This window comes from Salmo trutta, chromosome 15, assembly GCF_901001165.1.
Source record: "Salmo trutta chromosome 15, fSalTru1.1, whole genome shotgun sequence".
NCBI classification, from domain to species: Eukaryota; Metazoa; Chordata; class Actinopteri; order Salmoniformes; family Salmonidae; genus Salmo; species Salmo trutta.
This window is the reverse complement of record NC_042971.1, coordinates 59,494,394-59,511,170: the sequence shown is the minus strand read 5'-3', so window position 1 is coordinate 59,511,170 and position 16,777 is coordinate 59,494,394. Positions and strand designations below refer to the sequence as shown.

General features: G+C 43.7%; 1 protein-coding gene and 1 long non-coding RNA gene across 12 annotated transcripts in view; both read right to left on the bottom strand.

The window, feature by feature from the left end:
• The window catches only part of nedd4l (NEDD4 like E3 ubiquitin protein ligase), a 109,544-nt gene that overhangs the window by 51,671 nt on the left and 41,096 nt on the right, over window positions 1–16,777 (bottom strand). For 10 of the 11 annotated variants that reach the window (XM_029692375.1, XM_029692376.1, XM_029692365.1 and 7 more), the window contains one exon: window positions 2,801–2,851. In XM_029692375.1, coding sequence (XP_029548235.1) covers window positions 2,801–2,851 — 51 coding nt within the window. Of the gene's footprint in view, window positions 1–2,800; window positions 2,852–3,390; window positions 3,442–16,777 lie in introns of all 11 variants that reach the window. The other variant, XM_029692374.1, reaches the window with a different exon arrangement.
• Window positions 5,175–5,729, bottom strand: LOC115149469 (uncharacterized). Its single transcript, XR_003866876.1, has 2 exons — window positions 5,624–5,729; window positions 5,175–5,509 (listed from the first exon to the last, which is right to left on the bottom strand). It is a non-coding gene; the product is annotated as an uncharacterized LOC115149469 (long non-coding RNA).

Below are 16,777 nucleotides of genomic sequence, written 5' to 3'. Positions count from 1 at the left end.
ATACATGTGATACGCTTGACCAGTACAATCTGTCCACCATGCACACTAGTTAAGCTAGCCTGAATCAAGAGCACAGCAAATATTTCAGAGGATGTGCCAGATTAAAGTATTTCTCCCAGGTCTGATTTACATGCAGTACATGAAAACATAAACACATTATGTTGTAGCTATGAAATAAAAAGCCACACACACACTGTCATTCCATCACATGAAGATAAACCTTTGGTAACCGTCCTGTTGAAGTGATTAACGAATGTCTCCCATTTCTTAGTTAACAGCCTTGTGTGTGTGTGAATGCAGAGTAGACCCTCTCTTGTTTCATAGTTAACTAACAGCCGTGTGTGTGTGTGTGTGTGTGTGTGTGTGTGTGTGTGTGTGTGTGTGTGTGTGTGTGTGTGTGTGTGTGTGTGTGAATGCAGAGTAGACCCTCTCTTGTTTCATAGTTAACTAACAGCCTTGTGTGTGTGAATGCAGAGTAGACCCTCTCTTGTTTCATAGTTAACTAACAGCCTTGTGTGTGTGTGAATGCAGAGTAGACCCTCTCTTGTTTCATAGTTAACTAACAGCCTTGTGTGATAAACTCAGAGGTAAAGTGGACTGACAGACCAGTCGGTACAGACCAGTCGGTACTGGCTGGGTTTTAAGCAGCTATGAAACTCGAACCCTGTAGACTAAAAGTCTGGTGTGTTGGGGGAATGTAGAGACACTTGAATCCCAAATAAACTCCAAGACAAGATACTTGTGTCGATCTGAGAGGACTGGATAGGTGTAGTGATATGAGGACTGGATTGGCGTAGTGATATGAGGACTGGATTGGCGTAGTGATATGAGGACTGGATTGGTGTAGTGATATGAGGACTGGATTGGTGTAGTGATATGAGGACTGGATTGGTGTAAGCATAAGCAATATGTATTGCGATTCGATACTATGATTTTATTACAAATTGCTATGATTTTATTGCTCAGCATAGGACTGCTGCAGATAGACAAGACAGCACCATGACAACGCCTTTTGATCAGTCAATAAAAGTGCTGAAAACAAATCGTCTCCCTATTTAAAAAGAAGCTGGAGAACAAGCTATTATGGATTTGGATTTCAGTCTAGGTACAGCCAACTAGTGCAAAAATAATATTGCCAAAATGATACAATACATTGTCAAAAATGATATCCCAAAATGCAACTATCACTAATAGCTACTAGCCCTGAGTGGAGACAGCACCCCTCAGTGACACTACCCCAAGGAACAGCAAATCACTCAGGACTAGTAGCTAGACAGTGGAGACAGCACTCATCAGTGACTACCTCAAGGAGCCAGAGCCTCTACACTGTCAGAGCTTTCAGAGGTGAATCACCATGACTCATGAATACTTCAACAGAACAGGCCACAAAGACACGGTGAGTAAGACAACACCCACCCAGCGTGACTAAGACCTATAGGTCCACAGAGAACAGACACACAGGGGCAGTATGACACCTGACTGGCTGGCTGACTGGCTGGCTGACTGACTGACTTCTGTGGTCAGGGTTATGTTCAGTAGGTACCAAAGGGAAGAAAATGCTCAGAAAAGAGTGAGACTGAGGGACTTATGTGAACTTGTCTAATAACTAGGGCTGTGAAGATACCAGTATTGCGATATTTTTTACATGGCAAAAAATGTAAACATGAAGCAGACCAAACTATTTGGTCCTTCAAAACCAGCTGTGGGTAAAATATTGTGTGCTACAGCTTGGAAAATAAATACATGTGACTCTGGATGACAACATTATGATGTTTGTTTCCAACAGAAGTTATATCCGCTTTGTGTTTTGTTTCCTTGCCACGGTACTAACGAGCATCGCGATATTGGTATCGTCTTTGCCCTATAAGAAACACCCGTTGGCATTCAGTTGCAAAACGTTTTGAAACTAATGAACATGAACCAGGTCTCTGTGTCCATGCAGAAGAAGCACAAGTTTACATCAGACTTGATCTCATGTTAACTCCTCCACCATAGGGACAACAGTAGGTGGTGCGTCATGATTAATAATTAACCTTACCACCTACGCAGATAGGCTTTTAGTTTCACCACTTTCAAAAGTAGTTACCTCTTAGACTCACTGGCCGCACTGCTTTAGGGTCAAGCTATTTGACTGGCTTGATTGCTCAGCCACTCAATCAAGAGCCAAACATTCTTTGACAATGAATCATTTATGAGCAGGACTAAAGATTATTTGACAAAGGGTCATATAATCATTAGCAGCACTCTGAACTGCCAGAGATCATTCCATAGTTGGTCAATTATTATTATTATTATTATCATCATTATTTTAGAAGATAGATCATGTTCCTTTCATAAAACAATGAATCTACTTAAAACTTGATTAAACTACTTGAATCCGGCATTCATTTTAGGACTACAACTCTGTTTGTTATTGTGGCTTACAACCATCGAGGGATGCATGGTTTCTTTTTCCCGTCAGCTCCAGTCCAGGGTAACCCTCCTCTCCTCAGACCCTGTACTGGCCCTGTTGTTTACATTCCTACCGGGTTTATTTCCACTCCTAACAGGGGGCTAGTCGCTCTCACTCTTCAGTGTTGTTGCTACTTAAAAAGCCTACGACAACAGGTTGCTCAAGAGAGGTTGCTAACTCTTCCCCCTCCCCGATGTCCTCACAACCTTCAGAGTTCACTAGGCAGAACAAACATGCTGTTTAAAACCAGTAGAGCATTCTAAAACCAAACAATGTGTGTGTGTGCACAGATATGCACACACACTGACCAGAAAATAAACACACACGTCGTACAGACAACACACTCACCGGTAAATGATTGAGAGGCACATCGACCTGTCCCAGGAAATCATCCCTCGTCTGCAGAAGAAAGAGAGTACAATAATTGTCAATCAAAATGGAGATTAATACTCTGACCACTGAAGAATGCCAACTGACTCCATTTCCAGCAGCAGGTCTTGAAGGCAAGGAAGACCCGACCACAGGAATGAGGGGGAATTATACTCCATATTACTGTTGCTGCTATAGCTGTGAAATAGAATCAGTTTATTTTGACAGGTTGTCACAGGCGTGGTGAGAAGCAGGTGCACTGAGAGGAGAGGTCAGGGGAGCGCTGATGTCACTGGGGTGGTAGGTCATGTAGGTAGAGGTACTATCACTTTAGACAGAGGGGGAAGATCCCATGACCCAGCGAGAGGAACAACCACCACCACCAGACGAGAGCGAGGGAGCGAGAGACAGGAGGAGAGGTAGCCAAAGGTTGTGCCAGCCACATGAAGTAGTCATTCTAACCACCACCATCATTATTGCCAAGAGGAAAAGGTCAGAGGTCAAAGGTGAACGTGATTGACTGGTCAGGTGACTTGACCGGTACTGTAGTCATACCAGACCAAGATTACCTGTCCAAGGTTGAAAAGCCCATTCTTGGAACGGTCAGAGTCCAACAGAGCCTGTGTAGTGGGATACAACTGGTTTAGACAAACAGAGAGGGAGAAGCAGAGAGCTAGTAGCTAGAGCCACAGGCTGAATGAGCATGTAGGAAGGAATGAGGAAGGAAGTAGGTGTGGTAAGGAAGGAAGTAGGAAGGAAGTAGGTGTTGTAGGGAAGAAGTAGGTGTAGTAGGAAGGAATTAGGTGTAGTAGGAAGGAAGTAGGTGTAGTAGGAAGGAATTAGGTGTTTTTGTGGATTGGAGTTAAGAAACGGTTTATTGTTTGCCTCTGGGATTCTGTAGGTGTGTTCAAATAGCCCTAGCCAACTGAGACTTCTTTATGTCAAGGGTTATATACAGAATGTCAAAAGGTGAGGAAATGGGAAAATAATATCAACGCAAAAAGGTTGGGGTTAAGCCACTGGAAAACCTTTACTTCAAAAGCAATGATAGAAACCGCTGGCCCTTTTTTAACTTAATACTGAGCCAGTCGACACACTGGACTTTCCACTGACATTTAGCCAGACAGAACACAAGAACAGAACAGTAGCTAGCTGGGCAGTAGACAGTCTAGGTTACCTCTCTGGTTTAAATAACTGCCATTCTATGATGAAAGATTACCAGTCACAGAGAGAGCCAAACCTGGTCAACGTTTGCTCTAGACTGCTTGGAGTGCCAGATGGGCGGGGCTTACAGTTTTGGGACTATTCCATTAAGCCAGGCAAGCTCAATCAAGCATAGACAAAGCATTTGAAATGAGATAAAATAGTATTGAAGCCAGGTCTTAGTAGAGCACACAGACAGGTCACAACACATCTCTCTCATGTGTCTGTGTTATTGGAACTGGTGAGAGGAGAAGGGACTTACGGTACAGATTACAGGACTTGTCTTAAAACAGAAAATAGTATTTCAAAACCCTAAAAGGTCACTCTATACTTTTGGCAGATAGTCCGTAATATCTAGCCTACAGTAGAGGGCCAGTAAGTATGCCATCACCATGGATACCACTTGCTCTATTCACTCACTGGTCAGGTGTGGCAGCACTAATACAGGTACACACACACGAGAGCACAAGTTGTCTGAGATATTATCAAGCGGACAGTTTCTGGATGGAACATAAGGGTTTATTATTGATGCCTCTGCTTCCGCTTCACTCAATCACTGTTTAGGTGCGACACTACACAGGAAAACATCTTATGGGACTAGGGCTGACCCCAATTAGTCAACTGGTTGATTCTTTGGTCATTATGCTGTTGGTCGACCAAGATTGTTTTATTCGAGCAGTAAAATATATTTATATATTTGTGCCAATCTCAGTGAATTAATCCATTGCGGATTAAAAGTCAATTTATGCTTAATCTGAAAATGTGGTCGGAGGCTCCATATGGAGGGTGTGACGTAATCGCCATGCGCCTCTCAATGCAGAGGGTTCTGTATAGCTCCTCATTGACATGATTGGCTGACAGTAAGTAGGGGCGGTACATCCTGTAGAAAACACAAACTCACTTTCTTCACCACAGCTCTGCACTGCTCCACGAAGCACAAGAAGTATGAATGCCCTGATTTCTGCAGAGGCCGTATCACCGTAAATGCTGCACGGCCAATGCAGACGTCAGATTGACCATGTAGTACCCAGATGCACAATACAGCGCTCTCTCCAGAACGCGCCCTCTCTCCAGAACGCGCCCTCTCTCCAGAACGCGCCCTCTCTCCAGAACGCGCCCTCTCTCCAGAACGCGCCCTCTCTCCCGCCAATTTGTGCACATTCATTGTTTCATAACTTCATTGTGTGAATTGTTTGCATTTGATTGTTAGTGTTTATCAATTCCCCATTACATATATAACCACTAATACCTTTACCATTAATTCCTAATCTACACTTTGTATTACTTTGGTTACAGGAATTTATTTTAATGCATTCAATGTCATTATTCCAGTCTTCTCGTTCTCATTGTGGGCTTATTGTTTGCAGAGTGCACAACCTATGCTATACTGGTGAGAAACAAGTTTTGGTTTATTTGATTATACATAGAAGTAGGACCTATAGGCTACCTGGCCTGATTATACATAGAAGTAGGCCTATAGGCTACCTGGCCTGATTATACATAGAAGTAGGCCTATAGGCTACCTGGCCTGATTATACATAGAAGTAGGCCTATAGGCTACCTGGCCTGATTATACATAGAAGTAGGCCTATAGGCTACCTGGCCTGCGCACAAATGTAGGCCTATAAACGTGCCCATTTGGGGATCTGATAGCATTTTTGATTGGCTTAATGCTCCACCACTAATGAGCTGTCGAGCTTCTCAAAGTAATGTTTTCTTCACGTCAAACAGCAGGCAAACAAAGTCTGTTTTTACATCCATTGAAAATGACAATAGTTCCTCAATGTATTTGAAAAATCTTTCCAGCTCTCTCCCTTTTGCTAACCACTCAGAGTGAAATGGGAAAATGCTCTGCTCTGCTCCAGTGGAAACATCATAAAACAGACCTACCTGATTACTTCTTCTCAGTGCTCGACTTGGACTGAAATAGGTTCCGGTATTCATTTTGGTTGGTGGCACTGTTTATAAACTTTCACGTAAATGTGCATATGAAAACCATAACTGGCATGCAGATGGGTAGAAATGGTAAGATAAATTGGCATTCCACATGAGAAATGTTGCGGACTCCTCGTGTAGCCTTTTACCGGCAACTTCAGGAGAGTAATGGCAGAACGCCAGCAGGAGAATAGTTGGTTCAGGTTAAGGTTTTTTCTTCTGGTTATCTCTGGCTCCCTTGAGTCATTTGTGCCTTATTTCATTAGTAATAATAAAGCATCACTGTATATAGTTCCTTGTATTAAAACACTTAGGGTGTGTCTATATGGAAAAATACACGTTTAAAAATGTTGGCCAATCGATTGGTTGAAAGAACAGATGATTTTTGGTCGACTAAGGTTTTAGCCAGCGACAGCCCTAAAAGGGACAGTCTGTGGTGTGGATGCTGGACAGTAAATATGGGTTTGTGTTTTTATGCCTAGGTAGAGGATTAGACTCCCATGGTCATGCCCACATAATGTGCCTTTTAAGATATGGTTGACAAGGCTGATATGGGCCAGGCTGACCATTGGGTGAGATTTCTGCTTTCAACAGGGGTCACAGCTGAGCCTACAGCTGTCTCCATGTGCCATCTTGCACTGGAAAGAGGAGGAAGAGGAGGGGGAGAGAGAGAGGGAGTTAGCATATTACTCCTCACTGGGAGGAGGGAGGGAGGAGGGAGGGAGAGAGTTAGCATATTACTCCTCACTGGGAGGAGGGAGGGAGGGAGGGAGTTAGCATATTACTCCTCACTGGGAGGAGGGAGGGAGGGAGAAGGGGAGGGGGATAGAGAGTTAGCATATTACTCCTCACTGGGAGGGAGGGAGGGAGGGAGGGAGGGAGGGAGGGAGGGAGAGAGGAGAGTTAGCAGCACTGTATACTCCTCATTGGGAGAAGATTAGAAACACTCAGTGAACCCACACCTATGTTGAATCACTAAAACAATACAGAAATTCACTATGGAAAAAGATGGAACAGCGCATCAGAAATCAGCCCAAGGTCATTGAAGAATCTAGAATCTATCCACTTCTGGGAAAATTAGAAAACTCTAAACAAACAACAACACGAAGAGTTCTCTCTCCAAAACGGAGATGTATGGATAAACCACTTCTCCAATCTTTCAGGCTCTATAACAAAGAACAAACAGCTGAAAAATATACATGATCAAATATAAATCTTAGAATCAACTATTAAAGACTACCAGAACCCACTGGATTATCCAATTACATTGAATAAAACTACAGCACAAAATACAAACCATCCAACACAAAATAGGCCTGTGGGGTTGATGGTAACCTAAATTAAATTATCAAATATAAAGACCACAAATTCCAATTGGCTATATTAAAACGCTTTAACATCATCCTCAGCCCTGGCATCTTCCCCAATATTTGGAACCAAGGACTGATCACCCCAATCCAGAAAAGTGGAGAGAAATTTGACCCCAATAACTACCGTGGGATATGCGTCAACAGCAACCTTGGGAAAATCCTCCGCATTAAAATTAACAGCAGACTTGTACATTTCCTCAGTGAAAACAATGTACTGAGCAAATATCAAATTGGCTTTTTACAAAATTACCGTACGACAGACCACATACTCACCCTGCACAACCTAATTAACAAACAAACCAAAACAAAGGCAAAGTCTTCTCATGCTTTGTTGATTTAAAAAAAGTTTGAGACTAAATTTGGCATGAGGGTCTGCTATACAAATGTATGGAAAGTGACGTTGGGGGAAAAACATGTACACAAACAACAAGTGTGTGCGGTTAAAATTGGCAAAAAAAACATTTCTTTCCACAGGGCTGGGGGATGAGACAGGGATGCAGCTTAAGCCCCACCCTCTTCAACATGCATGTCAAGAAATTGGTGAGGGCACTAGAACAGTCTGCAGCACCTGGCCCTACTAGAATATTAAGTCAAACATCTACTGTTTGCGGATGATCTGGTGCTTCTGTCCCCAACCCAGGAGGGACTACAGCAGCACCTAGATCTTCTGCACAGGTTCTGCCAGACCTGGGCCCTGCCAGACCTGGGCCTTGACAGTAAATCTCAGTAAGACAAAAATAATGGTGTTGCAAAAAAGGTCCAGCTGCCAGGAACACAAACACAAATTCCAGCTAGACACCGTTGCCCTAGAGTACACAAAAAAAACTATACATACTTCGGCCATCACATCAGCGCCACAGGTAACTTCTACATAAACTCAGCAAAAAACAGAAAGGTCCCTTTTTCAGGACCCTGTCATTCAAAGATAATTTGTAAAAATCTAAATAACTTCACAGATCTTCATTGTAAAGGGTTTAAACACTGTTTCCCATGCTTGTTCAATGAATCATAAACAATTAATGAACATACACCTGTGGAACGGTCGTTAAGACACTAACAGCTTACAGACGGTAGGCAATTAAACTTAGGACACTAAAGAGGCCTTTCTACTGACTCTGAAAAACACCAAAAGAAAGATGCCCAAGGTCCCTACTCATCTGCGTGAACGTGCCTTAGGCATGCTGCAAGGAGGCATGAGGACTGCAGATGTGGTGAGGGCAATAAATTGCAATGTCTGTACTGTGAGACGCCTAAAACAGCACTACAGGGAGACAGCATGGACAGCTGATCGCCCTCGCAGTGGCAGACCACATGTAACACCTGCACAGGATCGGTACATTCGAACATCACACCTGCGGGACAGGTACAGGATGGCAACAACAACTGCCCGAGTTACACCAGGAACGCACAATCCCTCCATCAGTGCTCAGACTGTCCGCAATAGGCCGAGAGAGGCTGGACTGAGGGCTTGTAGACCTGTTGTAAGGCAGGTCCTCACCAGACATCACCGGCAACAACGTGGGCACAAACCCACCGTCGCTGGACCAGACAGGACTGGCAAAAAGTGTTCTTCACAGACGAGTCACGGTTTTGTCTCACCAGGGGTGATGGTCGGATTCGTGTTTATCATTGAAGGAATGAGCGTTACACCGAGGCCTGTACTCTGGAGCGGGATCGATTTGGAGGGTCCGTCATGGTCTGGGGCGGTGTGTCACAGCATCATCGGACTGAGCTTGCCGTCATTGCAGGCAATCTCAACACTGTGCATTACAGGGAAGACATCCTCCTCCCTCATGTGGTACCTTTCCTGCAGGCTCCTTCTGACATGATCCTCCAGCATGACAATGCCACCAGCTATACTGCTCGTTCTTTGCATGATTTCCTGCAAGACAGGAATGTCAGTGTTCTGCCATGGCCAGAGAAGAACCCGGATCTCAATCCCATTGAGCACGTCTGGGACCAGTTGGATCGGAGGGTGAGGGCTAGGGCCATTCCCCCCCAAAAATGTCCGGGAACTTGCAGGTGCCTTGGTGGAAGAGTGGGGTAACATCTCACAGCAAGAACTGGCAAATATGGTGCAGTCCATGAGGAGGAGATGCACTGCAGTACTTAATGTAGCTGGTGGCCATACCAGATATTCACTGTTACTTCTGATTTTAACCCCCCCCTTTCTTCAGGGACACATTATTCCATTTCTGTTAGTCACATGTCCGTGGAACTTGTTCAATGTATGTCTCAGTTGTTGAATCTTATGTTCATACAAATATTTACACATGTTAAGTTTTCTGAAAATAAAAGCAGCTGACAGTGAGAGGAGGGGACTTTTCATTTTTTTGCTGAGTTTAGTTGTGAACGATCTGAGAGACAATGCAAGGGCTTTCTACACCATCAAAAGGAACATGAAATTTGAAATACGAATTAGGATCTGGCTAAAAATACTTTAATCAGTTATACAACCCACTGCCCTTTATGGTTGTGAGGTCTGGGGTCCGTTGACCGACCAAGAATTTAAAAAAATGGGACAAACACCAAATTAAGAGAGACTCCATGCAAAATTCAGCAGAAATATCCTCAGTGTACAACATAAAACACCAAATAATGCATGCAGAGCAGAATTAGGCCAATACCCACTAGTTATAAAAATCCAGGAAAGAGCCGTTACATTCTACAACCACCTAAAAGGAAGTGATTCCCAAACCTTCCATAACAAAGCCATCACCTACAGAGAGATGAACCTGGAGAAGAGTCCCCTAAGCAAGCTGGTCCTGGGGCTCTGTTCACAAACACACCCCACAGAGCCATCACCTACAGAGATGAACCTGGAGAAGAGTCCCCTAAGCAAGCTGATCCTGGGGCTCTGTTCACAAACACACCCCACAATGCCCCAAGAGAGCAACACAATTAGATCCAACCAAATCATGAGAAAACAAAAAGATAATTACTTGAAACATTGGAGAGAATTTACAAAAAAACTGAGCAAACTAGAATGCTATTTGGCCCTAAACAGAGAGTACACAGTGACAGAATACCTGACCACTGTGACTGACCCAAAATGAAGGAAATCTTTGACTATGTACAGACTCAGTGAGCATAGCCTTGCTATTGAGAAAGGCTACCATAGGCAGGCCTGGCTCTCAAGAGAAGACAGTCTATGTGCACACTGCCCACAAAATGAGGTGGAAACTGAGCTGTACTACCCAATCTTCTGCCAAATGTTTGACCATCGAGACACATTTTTTCCCTCAGATTATACAGACCCACAAAGAATTTGTAAACAAATCAAATTTCGATAAAATCCCATATCTATTGTGTGAAATACCACAGTGTGCAATCACAGCAGCAAGATTTGTGACCCGTTGCCACAAGAAAAGGGCAACCAGTGAAGAACAAACATCATTGTAAATACAACCTACAGTTGAAGTCAAAGTCGGACTCCAACCTATGTAAACCATAGCCAAATACATTTAAACTCAGTTTTTCACAATTCCTGAAATGTAATCCTAATAAAAATTTGCTGTCTTTGGTCAGTTAGGATCACCACTTTATTTTTCATCACATCACATTCCCAGTGGGTCAGAAGATTACATACACTCAATTAGTATTTGGTAGCATTGCATTTAAATTGTTTAACTTGGGTCAAACTTTTTGGGTAGTCTTCCACCTGCTTCCCACAATAAGTTGGGTGAATTTTGTCCCATTCCTCCTGACAGAGCTAGTGTAACTGTAGGCCTCCTTGCTCACACACGCTTTCAGTTCTGCCCACACATTTTCTATAGGATTGAGGTCAGGGCTTTGTGATGGCCACTACAATACCTTGACTTTGTTGTCCTTAAGCCATTTTGCCACAACTTTGGAAGTATGCCATTTGTCCATTTGGAAGGCCCATTTGCGACCAAGCTTTAATTTCCTGACTGATGTCTTGAGATGTTGCTTCAATATATTCATATAATTTTCCTGCCTCGTGATGTCATCTATTTTGTGAAGTGCACTAGTCCCTCCTGCAGCAAAGCACCCCCACAACATGATGCCGCCACCCTCGTGCTTCACGGTTGGGATGCTGTTCTTCGACTTGCAAGCCTCCCCCTTTTTCCTCCAAACATAACGATGGACATTATGGCCAAACAGTTCTATTTTTGTTTCATCAGACCAGAGGACATTTCTCCAAAAAGTATGATCTTTGTCACCATTTTCTGGCTTTTTTTCTGGCGGTTTTGTAGCAGTGACTTCTTCCTTGCTGAGCGACCTTTCAGGTGATGTCAATATAGGACTCGTTTTACTGTGGATATAGATACTTTTGCACCTGTTTCCTCCAGCATCTTCACAAGGTCCTTTGCTGTTGTTCTGGGATTGATTTGCACTTTTCACACCAAAGTACGTTCATCTCTAGGAGACAGAACGCGTCTCCTTCCTGAGCGGTATGACGGCAGCATGGTCCCATGGTGTTTATACTTACATACTATTGTTTGTACAGATGAACGTGGTACCTTCAGGCATTTGGAAATTGCTCCCAAAGATGAACCAGACTTGCGGAGGTCAACAATTTTTTTTCTGAGGTATTGGCTGATTTCTTTAGATTTTCCCATGATGTCAAGCAGAGGCACTGAGTGTGAAGGTAGGCCTTGAAATACATCCTCAGGTACACCTCCAATTGACTCAAATGATGTCAATTAGCCTATCAGAAGCTTCTAAAGCCATGACATAATTTTCTGGAATTTTCCAAGTTGTTTAAAGGCACAGTCAACTTAGTGTATGTAAACTTCTGACGCATTGGAATTGTGATACAGTAAATTATAAATTAAATAATGTCTGTAAACAATTGTTTGAAAAATTACTTGTGTCATGCACAAAGTAGATGTCCAAACCGACTTGCCAAAACTATAGTTTGTTAACAAGAAATTTGTGGAGTGGTTGAAAAACGAGTTTTAATGACTCCAACCTATGTAAACTTCCAACTTCAACTGTATATTGATGTTTATTTATATTCCCTTTTGTACTTTAAATATTTGCACATTATTACAACACTGAATATATACATAATGACATTTGAAATGTCTTTATTCTTTTGGAACTTTTGTGAGTATAATGTTAACTGCACATTTTTTTTGTTTATTTCACTTTTATTATCTATTTCACTTGCTTCCCATGCCAATAAAGGGGAGAGAGAGAGAGAGAGAGAGAGAGAGAGAGAGAGAGAGAAAGAGAGAGAGAGAGAGAGAGAGAGAGAGAGAGAGAGAGAAAGAGAGAGAGAGAGAGAGAGAGAGAGAGAGAGAGAGAGAGAGAGAGAGAGAGAAAGAGAGAAAGAGAGAAAGAGAGAAAGAGAGAAAGAGAGAAAGAGAGAAAGAGAGAAAGAGAGAGAGAGAGGAGAGAGAGAGAGAGAGAGAGAGAGAGGAGAGAGAGAGAGAGAGAGAGAGAGAGAGAGAGAGAAAGAGAGAAAGAGAGAGAGAGAGAGAGAGAGAGAGAGAGAGAGAGAGAGAGAGAGGAGAGAGAGAGAGAGAGAGAGAGAGAGAAAGAGAGAAAGAGAGAAAGAGAGAAAGAGAGAAAGAGAGAGAGAGAGAGAGAGAGAGAGAGAGAGAGCGAGAGAGCGAGAGAGCGAGAGAGCGAGAGAGCGAGAGAGCGAGAGAGCGAGAGAGCGAGAGCGAGAGAGACAACAGACTGGAAGGAGAGAATGAGGGTTAGGGTCAGTAGACAATCAGGGATCAAACAGCAGGCCCCGACCCTTAGCTGTTTTTTCAGCTGAGCGACAGGAGAAATATAGGCCTACACAATAAAGCCTAACCTATTCACTGGAAAAGCCCCTGAGTGGGGTTAGGTTGAGTTACAATGCCATGCAACCCCCACAAGGAGCCTGAAAAAGCTCCCACAACAATTCCCTTCCCAGCCCCCGGCACAGCACATGCATGTTGACAAAAATAACATTGGAGACCCCCAAGCTAATATACCCTCGTGACAGCCAGCCATTCAGCCAGCCAGCCAAAGCTCTTTGTGAATGGCAACTGCACTAGCTCTGAACTGGTCTGGTTTAAGGCTGTGGCGAGGGCATAGGCCTAACTATAGAAATGTAATTACTTCCTGGCATGGGTACACTAAATATGGCCGCCAGCCCACCCATCCCAAAACATTGACTTGAATGGGGATGCCCTTTCCGTTCTAGTTATTTTATTTCTATAGGCAAAGCTGTCTGTCTCCAGCCTGGCACACGCACTGTGCTTTTCTCAGGCCAGGGGCATTAGCCTACTAGGCAGGCAACCACAGGGCACCTGGGGAATCACGGCTGTCATTAAGGTCTATAAAAGAGGGTTTCCCCTCCTATGGGTAGCAAGGTAATACCATACATCCGAACATTATGTGTCCTATATGTGAGAGCAGGGTAACTTTATTCTGTAGCGGGAATGTTAAGTGGCTAAATTTATTTGTTTGTTTCCATATTTGGTCAAAAAAAAATCTAAAGATTCTGAAGAGATGTGGTATAGGGAGGAGTGTTCAAACAGTTGGTGGGTGACATTCCTCTGACTTCAGTGGCTGCTAAAGATAGCAGAGATCAGTCATACAGACACTAGAAATCCCACTGAAATGATAAGCCCAGTCAAAACATAGAGGTGCTGCCTTAGTATGCCCATGTACCAACTTAGCGTGTACCCTCAACTGAAATTCAACTCACGCACTGACATGAGCAGACATTCAAACTAAAAGGTTCATACAAAACATATGTCTACGACCTGTTCGGTCGCGTCATTCAATGTCAATATCATTAGCCAGTCTTAAAAGTGACAATGCTGGCCCAATAGTAATATAAAAACATGTCCAAATAGCTGAGTGAGGACATATAACCTCCCAGCCAGTAGCAGTAATCCTGGCTGGTAGTGGGAATAGTCTGATACACCTCATTAAGATGCAACTAAAGAGGGGTGGCAGACTCTAGTAATAGTTCTGGAAGATTCTGGTCCTGTCCTGACACAGTGGTCATTAGATAGTCTAAATGCCAAGCTATAAACTACAGAAAACAACAACAAACAAAAAAAAAAACTGTTTTGAGAGGCCTATGTTTTCGACGTGTGAGAAACTGTTTAAATGCTGTTAGGTCTGCATCTCAAATCAAATCTTATTGGTTAGGAAATGGAGGGCCGTTTAGTAGTGTACTCTTCTGTTATAGTATTGTAGATACAGTTGATTATTTACAGCTTTATGAAAAGACTCAAAGCTATAACAAAATGCTGATATTGATAGCTTGTTAAACTTCTTTAATAGTCATTTGGAGTCGTAACGATATCTTAGATCTGAATCACCCAGAAGGGGCAACTGTTCTGAGGGAGCCACACCGACCCGTAGAAGACACCACACCGACCCATACCAACCCGTAGAAGACACCACACCGACCCACACCGACCCATAGAAGACACCACACCGACCCATACGAGGCGCTACACCGACTCATACCAACCCTTAGGAGGCGCCACACCGACCCATACCAACCCATAGAAGACGCCACACCGACCCATACCAACCCATAGGAGACACCACACCGACCCATACCAACCCATAGGAGATGCCACACCGACCCATACCAACCCATAGAAGACGCCACACCGACCCATACCAACCCATAGGAGACGCCACACCGACCCATACCAACCCATACGAGACGCCACACCGACTCAGGCCAACCCAGGCCATAGGAGACGCCACCCCAACCCAGGCCAACCCAGGCCATAGGAGACACCACACCGACCCATACGAGACGCCACACCGACCCATACGAGACGCCACACCAACCCAGGCCAACCCAGGCCATAGGAGACACCACACCGACCCATACGAGACGCCACACCGACTCAGGCCAACCCAGGCCATAGGAGACGCCACACCGACCCATACGAGACGCCACACCAACCCATACGAGACGCCACACCGACTCAGGCCAACCCAGGCCATAGGAGACATGCCCCTTTCAAACAGATCTAAAGATAGCACAAGCACAGCCAGATCTTAAAGAGGCTGTGGGAGTGTTTGTTCCTATTTATTACCTCACCCTCTGCAGGGTTAGAAGACAACCAGCTGCATCGAGTTTTCTGGAGAAATGGAGAGCCTGTGACGATACTTCCTCTTTTGGAAGTTAAGAAGGCGACCCTCCATCTGAACTCTTCCTCCATATTTACTGAACTGGTTGAACAGTGCAGAAGAGAACCTCGGAAAGAATATATGTTTTTTCTTGTCAGGACCAGAGAGAAAGAAATGCCGGTCAGGCTACGTTAGGTTACTTTACTATTACCTCAACTATTACCTCAACGTAAAGACAATTAAGTGAGTGGGCTGGGCAACAATTGTGTGCGTGTGTTGAGCACTAGTTTCCAAAGCCCGTCTCCCATTTGTTTTCCTCAGGTTTTCCTAGTGAATGAGACTCCATCTAAGTGTGTAAAAGTTCACATGCCTGTGGTTGTGAAATGAAATAAAAGCCGGTACAGTGGAGACCAGCAGCAGCTCCTGGCCAGGCTGCCCTGGGGCTACTTGACATTCTCACTTCCCAGAATGTGACCACCCCCTTCCCGCAAAGCCGCAAGGCCGGCATGCATTTTTATTTTATTTATTATTTTATAACACAATACTTGGAGTCAAAGTATCAATATAACATTGTCCAAAATAATATACCAATATGTAACTGAATAGATCCCCCCCAATCCCTACTGACCGTAAGACATCACTGGGGCCAAGCTTCCTGACATCCAGGATCTATATAATAGGCGGTGTCAGAGGAAGACTCCTGTCAAAGACTCCTGTCACCCAAGTTATAGACTGTTTTCTCTGCTACCGCACGGCAAGCGATACCAGAGGTGCCAAGTCTAGGTCCAAAAAGCTCCTTAACAGCTTCTATCCCCAAGCCATGAGACTGCTGAACAACTAATCAAATGGCCACCCGGACTATTATATTGACCCCCCCTTCGTTTTTACACTGCTGCTACTTGCTGTTTATTATCTATGCATAGTCACTTTACAAAATTACCTCAACTAACCTGTAGCCCCACACACTGACTCGGTACTGGTACCCCCTGTATATAGTCTCGTTATTGTTATGTAATTTTCTTGTTATTTAAAAAAAAAATCACTTTAATTAATTTAGTAAATATTTTCTTAAGTCTATTTCTTGAACTGCACTGTTGGTTAAGGGCTTGTAAGTAAGCATTTCACAGTAAGCGCATGTGACAAATAAAATGTGATTTCATTTACTGTCTGGTGAGGAATAAATATATTTCTATAAATGAACAGTTTTTCATGTGTTTAGAACATTCACTGACTCTCAGATGCCTTTGAAACCATCTGAATTATTGATTACTCTCATAACTCCAATGCAGGCTACTTCCCAAATTGCAGACCACCAATAAGTTGCAATTACCTTCAACATAAAACTTTTAGAAATACTTCAAAGCTTGTGTGTAAACTTTAAAATACACTACAC